Source organism: Diadema antillarum, unplaced genomic scaffold, assembly GCF_040938485.1.
Source record: "Diadema antillarum isolate AM-2024a unplaced genomic scaffold, OU_Dant_1.0 scf00000098, whole genome shotgun sequence".
NCBI lineage: Eukaryota > Metazoa > Echinodermata > Echinoidea > Diadematoida > Diadematidae > Diadema > Diadema antillarum.
Genome location: NW_027270987.1, coordinates 1,591,559 through 1,602,479, shown reverse-complemented (window position 1 = coordinate 1,602,479; position 10,921 = coordinate 1,591,559). Strand labels below are relative to the sequence as shown.

At 36.9% G+C, this 10,921-nt stretch overlaps 1 protein-coding gene across 1 annotated transcript; it reads left to right on the top strand.

Annotated features, from left to right (window-relative positions):
• LOC139718629 (uncharacterized) lies at positions 1-5,716 on the top strand. Its single transcript, XM_071630087.1, has one exon. The coding sequence runs from the start codon at positions 264-266 to the stop codon at positions 864-866; it is 603 nt and encodes a 200-aa protein (XP_071486188.1). The 5' UTR covers positions 1-263; the 3' UTR covers positions 867-5,716.
• The last annotated feature ends 5,205 nt before the right edge of the window (positions 5,717-10,921 follow it).

Genomic DNA, 10,921 nt, shown 5'->3' with positions numbered 1-10,921 from the left:
TCTCCCTCCCCTTCACTTCAACCTGCAGATTTTTCATGTGCACCGTTGTCATCTATTCATTGCCTGCATGGTATGATTAAACAAGGTGGTTGTAGAAATAAACCTCGTGTCTCTTTCCCTCCTCTATCTTACAGTCAAATGGGAGATCGATAACTGTCACTGATGGGTTTCCCAGTGCCATTGCGCAACTGATACCAGGGCTGGAGCAATCAACCACTGAGAGTATCACCAATGTAGCGAGCATAGATATTACAACCACAGAAATGGCAGCCACCAATGTGGTAGCCACCAATGTGGCAACTACTGATGCGGTAACAACCGATGCTGCAACAATCAATGTGGTTACCACCAAGAGGGCAACCACCGACAGGGCAACTACCAACTCAGCAACTACCAATGTGGCAACCACTGTGGCAGCCACCGGGGCAGCTACCGGCATGGCCGCCCCAAAAATGACCACCAGTGTTGTGGCAACCACCAATACTGAAACTGCCGTAATTTCAACCACCACGACCCGCAAGCCGGACGTCTTTAACTTCTTCAGCAACCCTGGCCTCTTTATATCTCTGGTTGTCATTGCCACCATCAGCATCATCATTATCATTGTTGGCCTCATCTACCTCCTGTGTGATAGGAGGCGAGGCCGCAGTGGGGAGTACATCACCAACCACAGCCCACGAAACAGTGACCTGGAGTTGGGCTTCGACAACCCTGTCATGGCAGAGAACGATAAAGCCGTTCCCAACGGCAACGGGGCGCATCTACTCAGCGTCAAAGCAGACTTGGATTCGGACATGATTGTACCCTACGACAACTTTACCCAAGAGGAACTGATGAACTATGAGGTTGAAGATACGCATTTGTAGATGGAATTGTTCCTTTTTTTTCTGTTTCTTTCATCAAATGTGTTGCTTGGTATTCACTTGGATTGGAAGGAAGTTGAGGTAATGATGTATAGAGTATATTGATCGTAGGTATTACAATTCAAACCTTGAAATTGCGCTTGTTATATCAACAGCCAGCATAGCATGATGACTTACCCAAACATCTGAAATTGTTGCCAAACAAGACATTGATGATGCCTGTGATGGACAGATGCACATTTGAATTTGATGCAATTTGTAGTATACAAGAGGGCAAACTGGTACTCCAGTATTTAATGGTTGTATTCTTTTGAAAATTCTGTTGTGCTAAATCTTCCAATGCTTGCTTCCCATGTGTATTCACTTTCCAATAATTCATTGTTGATTGGGATGTTTGTGTAGAGCAGAAATGCTTACAATTGGGCTGTTTTCCAGGTATTCATACAGCTCAAACCTACACCTTGTAATATATTGAGTTGCAGTTGATTGTGAAATTAGTATTTACCACCTTTTTGATGCCTAATGCTTTTTTGAAAAAGTTGCAATTAATTTCACTTAAATGTATAATAAGGGACCAGTGTGGTCCAAGCTTTCTTTGCTGGAACATGTTGAGTAAGCATAGTGAATTGCTGTTGTATATAATACACAACTGTATGTAGTATGAACTAGGACCACTTGTATAAAGTTGGTTGTTTTAAAAAGTAGTTGCATATTTTGGTCATATATCAAAGAATCATACTTACTCTTTGAAAAAAGTTACCTGTCAGAACTCGGAGTAGTCCTCTTGGATTTGTTCGGGCTAGTGGCAGATAGCTTTTTGTTATTATTGTCATTACCATCGAATAAGCTAACTGAATGTTGTTGGCAATATTGTCACTTTCAAAAAAAAAAAGCATAACTAGCCTTTTCATCAGATGTAGATATTTGAATTTTCTGTAGTTTCAATATCTAGCTGTAGTTCATCAATCAATTATTCATTACTATGTTATGACACTGTAGCATTCCTTTAAAGATCCTTTTTGATGAGCATTGCACTTTGTTTGTATTTATTCATATGTATGATCAAGTCATCTATTTTATCCTGCTATGACATGTTCTCGTATATTCTTTGATGTGTATTCATTTTCAATGTGGCAGATGAAGTCAACAATATTATGCAGAGAAGGTGAGTGGTAATGGCACTTAGTTTGTAGGGTTTCTGTTAATGATAATGATGAGGCTGATTTTTTGCAAGAAGTTCCCATTGTCTGATATATAATAATTCAACCAAAATAAGTTTTTGTACGTTTTATTCAAGTCAAATATTGCCTAATAGTAAGGGGGAAAATGGTGACTGATATTCATCGTCTAAGGTTCACTATTGCAGATACCTTGTGAACATAAATTTAAGCGTGGCTTTATTTGGAAGGTTTGTCTAAATGGATTTTTATATAGGTTGATATCAAAGCCATCTGTAGAAGTTATAGTATTCATTTTGCAATTAAAGGTATTTCTTGCTGGGTCTTAGATATCTTTATATGCAAACTAATCACTTTCCTTGCACAATTGATATAAAAAACAGCAAACAGCAACTCCAAACATGCGGAATGATTCTATATTGGTAAAGGTGTGTTGGGTACTCTGACCCTTAAAAGGGTGATGCATCAAATAGGCATATAATTCTGTTGTTTACTTGTTATGCCACCGTAACAACATTGTAATTCGATAAACAGGTCTTTTATCTCTGTTTCACATGGGACCCAGTTTGCGTAAGGGATAGCTGCCTTGAGCTACAGAGCTTTGCGCTATCAAGATCTAACTGCTGCACATCACTTTAGCCAGGTCTATGGTGCTATGTGCAAGTATGAGCCCTACATACTCTTCCCTTCCGTGGTGTTTAAGCTCTGAGCTATAATGACCAGTGGAAGATACGTCTTTGGTTGTCAATTTGTAGGTGTTTGCTTCCTCTTGTCTTGGGCCTTCAGACCTTAAGAGGTCTGGACTGACCACCCACAAGTGGAGGGTATCAAACAGGAGACCTTCATGTGACAAGCTGAGGAAGAGTGATAATGTAAACACACCCCAAACATTCCTCCCTGTTTGGAAGAAATGAGGTGAGTGGCTTGTAGGGAATCGCAGTGAAGCCATTGAACGGGGTGTGTCCACCAACTATGCACTCCCCACGAATGTTTGATGATAACCTCCCGTGCTCTGATCGACCAAGTTACTCTCCCAGTTTTAGAGACATTTGCTATAGAAGCTGGCATGATATGAACACATGAGCTATGACCATACACTTTGCATTAGCAGAGCTACTATGTCTCAGTGATTCTGCAGGAGATTTACTGAAAAATTCAAAATCTCTTCATTTCTAGCTAAGTGAATATAAAAATTTGATTGCTTTTCAGACTCTCCTTGATTTTGATGGTTGAATGTTGACAGCCTTGAATTAGTGTTCAACAAAAAGATGGGGGGGGGGGGAATCAGACTTTGATAATTAATGAAGTGAAAGTGATGTACTAGTAACAAGGATTATATTTTATTTAATCAAGTATTTGATTGACATTTAGTGTCTAATCATTTATATCATTGTGGCCTTTATGCCAGTTTTTTTTTTCTGACTTAAACCAAATTTACAAGAGAGATTATCATCTATTTTATCTGGTATGCATGTGTACTTTTCACTCAAACTAGAATATGAGAATGGGATAGTTCTCTTGACATCTGGCATGTCTCAGAATGTACAAATTCTTGCCATTTCTCCTCCCCTCAGGAGCTTATATGGACATTTTCAGTGAGTGCAGTGCAAAAAGGTATCAAGTATAGGAGTGTAAACGTGAGTTGTAGAACAAGCTATATCTATCACGATAATATCTACTTGCTTTAAATTACTTCCAACTTTGAACGAACATAATAAATAGAATTGATCCTATCTTTTTTTTCCTAACAAAAGACCAAGAAGTGCCTGATCTTGTCAGTATTTTATTTGTTTTTTAATCATATATCTCCACCTTATATCTCCTGTCGTGATAAAATTGCAAATACCTTTTCACAGATAGAATACTTGGGACTGATTTGCTGAAGTGTGTAGGGTATTGTAATTTTCTTTTTCCACTGAGTGGTCATCTCATTAATGTGAACAACATGTGCAAGTATATCCAGGAGTTTACAGAAGAATGAATGTGTATGTTGATGAATGAAAGGGATTGCTTCATGTAAACTGCTGATAGTTATGCAAATAATGTTTATGCCAATTTTTGTCATTACAGTGAATATGCTGTACATAGTATTTCAAACTTTTCAAGAAGAGTCTTGTGTGTTGATACTTTTCAAGAAGAGTCTTGTGTGTTGAAATGAAATGCTGAAGGAACAAGTGCCAAGCGGAAAGAGTACTTACAGTCTGTTAGTATACAGAGAAACCCCAGAAAAACAAGCTCGCTGACGATGAGGGTACCACTAATAATGAGGTGAATTCTGCAGTCCCGCTTTTCCATGACTATATGGGCTGGTCTCTTTTTTAGTACATGTATTTTTATATCGAGGTACCCTGTATAATGAGGTGAAGGTGGCGTTCCCGGCAACCTCGTTATAACGAGTTTCCTGGTACTTAGGTTCTCTATGAATGTGTGAGGTATTAAGGGGGGAAAATTCTACCACTCCTCTACTTTTATTAATATTATACAGCCATGAAGGAAAATGGAATTGTTGCGTATATTGTGTGCTTCACGCAGAATGGATGTTATTGAGTAGTTTTCCCTGTCTTAGCCCCAAAAAGCAAAAAACAAAACAAAACAAAAACAAACATAATTGAGAAGTGTGGAATGTATTGTATTGTGATGTGGTAAATAGAGTGCAAACCTTGAAATTTCACACCTTGCTGTAAAACCTCATACTTATCCTTGTGTAGCCATCATCTCTAGAATACCAGTATAGAATACCAGTACTAACTTGACTTCAGTACAAAATGCAGAACCATGGTTTTTCGACCACCTCTCCACAATGGATTGTTGTCCATAACTAAAAATCAGTTATGGAGCTTTGGACAGACCATTTGTTCCTTGCCTGCATGTTTGTCTTTACCTGTACAGGTATTCTGAAAGGAGGGAGGATACCTTTGATCTTTGATGTATTTATTTTTGTATTCCTAAAACATTTTCTCTTGATGCTTGTATAATTGCCAGCTGTTTGGAGATGTGCAAACATTTTTTTCTTCTTTTTTTAAGATAGAAATACAAATTGTATACCACACTGGAATTCTTAAGTTCTGAGTCAACTTATGGAATGTGATGAAATGATGTGCTGTGAGTAGAATTTGAATAGAATGATGTATTAATCTTAATGGTAGCTGTGTGCCACTATAATTTACTCTTCCTTAATAACATTTTTTTGGCTGGATATGATCTAGCCATCTGAAATAGACATTGAATTATAGAAGTCAAGGTGATGAAGGAAAGTATAAATATCTACCATGTGTGTTTCTAATCCTTTGCAAAGAGTTTGGCTTTAAATGAACTTCGCTTTCATATTGGATAACAGCTGTCCGTGGCGGGAAAAAAAAAAATGTGTGAAGTTGGAGTGCAGATTTTGTCATCCTTGCTACTGAAGACATGAACTTTTTTGTGTAGACTGATGTTTCGCATAGCAATAGCTTACCAGAATTGTTTGAACCATACCTTTGACTGATATGACCCACCAGATTATACAAACAGATTTGCATACCAATTTCCTGCACTAGTGTAGGTGTGATGTATACATGCAATGGCAATCAGTAAAAATCGTGAATAGTCCAGGAAATGATAATTTTCATCTTTCTCAGTGGTGCTATCTTTGATGTAGTAATGACTATATCGTGAGCAAAGATGTTTGCACCCACAGTTTGGTAACATCCCAGCCCCACCCCCCCCCCCCCCCCCAAAAAAAAAAAGAAGAAGACAACTAAATGGTGATGGGGAAATACACATATTAAGTCTTCATATCACTCCCTGCTTACTGTACATGCTCTTCTTGCTGTGAGGTTGAGTTATGTGTCTTTACACACAATGAGCCAAATTCTTGTAAATGTCATATAACATGTTTAACACAGACTCTTCATTATTATGTTGCATGGCTTGAGATTAATTACACAAGTAACCTACAATGTATGTTGTATGATATTTCGTATCACAGTATCACAGCCACCAGGCACTAGAAAATTGGGAATTTTGAATATTTTTTCAAGCAGAGCTTTGTGGTCACGGAGCAGAAAAAAAAATATTGTAGGCAGCTATATGTGTTTGTTTGTCATAGAGTACAACAGGTAATTGTGAATAGTCGTGACCTGGACCTATAATTTTTGCTGTAGATCAGTGTTATGTGCACACTGCAGATTATTTCGGTGAACATGAAAAGAATATCTGAGCTTCCAGCAAGTAGGTTTGTGTAGATTAATGCTACTTGCCAACACAAGATATTTGGTAACAGTGAGGGCTTCAAGATGATCAATATGGTGATATTGATATAACAGGGGAACAGAAGAAAAGATATATTTTTGTGACATTTTTCATTGTTTTTTGGACAGAGTAATATCTGGCAGACTTATCTCCAATGCTTCCTTGCCAAAAGATGGACTGTGTCTGTATGATATGTGAGATTGGTATTTAGGTTCAAGACCAAAGGTTTCACATTATAATACTGTACCACAATAGTTACCAACTAGAGCACAGTTCACCAATTAGCCCTTTTTGTGCTTTGAGTGCTTATTGGCTTAGAAATCCCTGTAGTCTTTTACTCGCTTTCCAATGTTCCTGGCACAGAAGGGGTTACTGTAAAACACAGTATATTCGCGGCATGAAAATTTCGCGAATTGGAGCTGTTGGCCTTTCTCGCAGCGTGAAATTTTCGCGACTTGCCACTGACATCCCGTGCATATTGTGTAGGCAAGAACTTTCGCATGCATTTTAATTTCGTGAATGTCGCCACTCTCGAAATTAGCAAAATTAAAATGCACACGAACATTCCTCGTTTTACAGTAATGCCTAGAGGTTTTTCACAATGTCAAACTCTGCTCACTGAAAGAAGCAGTAAAAATCCCACAATTTTCCATGAATTTGGTCAAAGCGATTGCTTACATGAATTTGCTTTGCAGATTAGGGTGATACGCATGTACAGGATACAATGTAGTATGAACTGGCATACGTTTACTTTCACACACACACAAGTAAAGGTGGTTGCATGCGATTTGATGATTTTTTAAGTAGGGCAATAGCATTTCTTGGATCAGGATCTGATGGTTTAGAGTTGGTAAAATACCTTTAGATCAGGAAAGAAACCCTTCAGATGCCTGGAATTAGTGAGGAAGGTGACTTACCAGTATTGTAAAGCAAGATATCACAGCATGAAAATTTCACAAATTGCCACTGACATTAGTGCATATAGTGTAGAAAAAACTTTCGTGTGCAGTTAGATTTCATGAATCTTAGCTCTTGCAAAATTCAAGAAATTAATCTGTTGAGAATGGACTGATTTTTCCACAATATGCATTTCCCATCAACACTTGTTCGAGTATACTCGCGAGTCGTCTTCAACGGGTTAAAAATGCATGCAATCATTCCCCATTTTGCAGTATCATGGCAGGGTTACCGACCTAGGAACAAGGTGTGTGTAGCATAATTTGTGTGTGTAAGAGGGACAATTTTGATGCAGATGATGATAAAATGTGATATGATGGCATTCCCAGTGAAACTCCCTGTGAAATAGCTTGCATATAGAATGGGATGGATGTATATATGTGAGACATGAAAAGTGATTGAAAAAAAAAAACAGCTTCCCCATGCCATGGTTGAAAATGTACACATCTTGCCTTTGCTTGCACATAATGTCCTGTTAAGCTATTTCTGGAAAAGGACTTTATTTGTTGTTGTAGGAAAAGGATATTTCTTTGGTTCCATCAGAAATTTCATTGTAACAAAAACGGTTGTATCTTGAAGACAAAATGGTGTTGATATGTAAACTGGTTAACAACTCTTGGGTGCACATCATGTTTTTATACCATTTCTTCTTAATTGGCTGAAATCGCAGGTTGCCAAAGTTACATCTTTGCACATTCATTCTATGACTTGTTCCAGATTGTGTGTCGCATATCTCAAACTTTGTACTAGTAAAGCTGAAGTACTTGCCAATTTTTATTACATGTACAATTTTTTGTATTAAGTCGTTAATTAAATGAAAATTAGCATAATTGTGAGAATTTGTCATATGATTTTTATGTTATCTTGCTTTATCTTCTTTTTTTCTTGTCTTGTGTTTAAAGGAAACCAGAGGAATAGAAAGATAATATACTGTATACTGTAAAACCAGAAACATTTGCGGCATGAAACTTTCGCAAATCGCATCAGAAAGCCTTTTTCGGGGCATGAAACTTTTGCATGCATTTTGCTTTCACGACCTCAGTTCCTTTTGAAATTCTCGAAAGTTACATGAACGCAAAAATTTGGGTTTTACAGTAGATAGACTTAGAGAAATATATAAATAGATAGAGAGAGAGAGATAGGGAGGGAGAGAGAAAACTAGGTAGACTGAGAGAAATGTATAGATGGAAGGATAAAGAGAGAGGGGAAGAGAGGTGTAGACAGACAGATGGACAGACCAACAGAGGAGAGTTTAAAGGAAACCAGAGAAGAAGGATAATGTTGATAGAATGAGAGAAATATATACAATGTACAATGTAGATAGATATATGGATAGATAGATAGCTAGATAAATAGATAGGATATAGACAGAGAGGGAGAGATGTGTGTAAAGGAAATCAGAGGCATAGAAAGATCATGTTGATGGAATAAGAAAAATATATAGATAGAAAGGAAGAGAGGAGTAACAGGTCACTCATGTACACTATTTCATTTTGCAAAGATGGAAGGTGATACATGTATATCATGTACCCATAATTATGATTAATAGATGTTTTGGGGGAAACTCTTCCTTGCAGTGAAATTCATGGTGTAATTGGCAAGAATATATATTGTGTTTCAATTGTCCTATTTGTTTACTTCAATAATGCGCAAATGTAATAACGTTGTAGCTAGTGAAAAATACATTGTGTAACCTCAAAATAGATCAAAGACCAAATACAATATTTGAAGGTAGAATGTGACTGCCCTCGTAATCGTTCCACGAGATGTGCTGAGCTTGAGAAATGGCCCTTTATGACATTAATATAGCACAACACTCTTTGCGCATGAGATGTAATATATAGCTGTATTTCTAGACCATAGCAGGGGAGGATCCAGGAATTCTGTAAGGGGGGGGGGGGGACGCAAACAATGTTTCTGGTGCTACTTCCAGGTTTCATATCATTTTTTTCTTTTTATTTCTTTTGTTTTAACAACAAAGAGGGGGAGTGGGCCCGGTGCGCCCCCCTCTAGATCCGCCACTATACCGAGTGTCTTGCCCTTTCCACGTTTGGCCAGTGTTATTACTTCTCACAGTCCTGGTTATATCACACGAATCGTTTCATCCCAACGTCAAGACAACTTGTCATGCGAGAATGATTGTCTTCTTTGTGTCTTCCATGCCGACTGATGCCATAAATCGGTTTTATTCCTCCTTAATGTCACAGGCGTCATATTATACAAATCTGCAACACCTGAGATTCCTAAACGGGCCGACATCATTAAAGCAGAAAAAAGGGGGAAGAGCTGATATACATACATATAGTCATGACTATAATGCTCTGCTATATATATTAGTATAGAGCACTTTTTCCTGAATCCTTCACAAACTCTTCACACTTATATACTGTATATGTATATATATATATATATATATATATATATATATATATATATATATATATATATATATATATATATATACATACATATATGTATACTGTATATATATATATATATATATATATATATACATACATATATATATATATATATATATATATATATATATATATGGATAGATAGATAGAGAAAAAGATATAATGAAAATTTTTATTTATATTTTTTTTCAAATAATATCTCAACATGTAAATAGCACTATAGACTTTCTCTGATTATTTTCTCTGTGTAGATTTCATGATAACAGAATGGTCATTTTGACAGATTTTCTCTAAGCTGTGTGTTGCTGGTATAACTGCTGCTCTATTCCATCACACTCAATGCACAGGAAGACGTTCAGTAAAATCACCCCCAACTTATAATTTTGTGTCTGTTAGAAGGCAAGGACAGATTGCCCAAGTGAGTTAAAGGACAAGTTCACCTTCATAAACATAAGGATTGAGAGAATGTAGCAATATTAGTAGAACACATCATTGAAAGTTTGAGGAAAATCAGACAATCCGTTCAAAAGTTTTGAATTTTTGAAGTTTTTGTGCAGTACCCGCTGGATGAGAAGACTACTGCAGTGTATGAATAACTTAGATGTCACATGCGTACAACAATTCAAGGAAAATATAAAGAAAATTTCACAAAATTCCATCTTTTGAAAAAAGTACCCATTCCCCTGACTCGTTACCGACAAATGTTATGGGGAATATTATTCCCCCTTCCTTTAGAAAGAGGCAAGTCAAGTGCTCTTTTATTATGCGAAAAAAGTGAAAATATGTTGAATTTTCTTTTACATTTTCTTTATACTGTTGTACGCATATGACTCACAAGCTGTAGTAGTCTCCTCATCCAGCGGTTCCAACACAAAAATTTAAAAAATTCATAACTTTTGCATCGATTGTCCAATTTTCCTCAAACTTTCACTGATGTGTTCTACTAATATTGTTGCATTTTCTCAATCCTTATGTTTGTGAAGGTGAACTTGTCCTTTAAAGTTTATATATGATTTCAGCATATTATTCTAGTTTCGGTCATGGCTGTAACTGTACTCCATCAGAATTTCAGATAACTCCACAGACTGTGGTATTTTAGAATAATGAAAAGAACCAAGCGATTTAGAACAGCAAACACACATACACACACACACACACACACACACACACACACGCAACTTTATAAACCAAAGGAATGAAATACTCACGCGAAATAGAAGAATAAAAGTACATGTATGTTATAGATTGGTGGAAAATTTTACCGAGTTTTGTT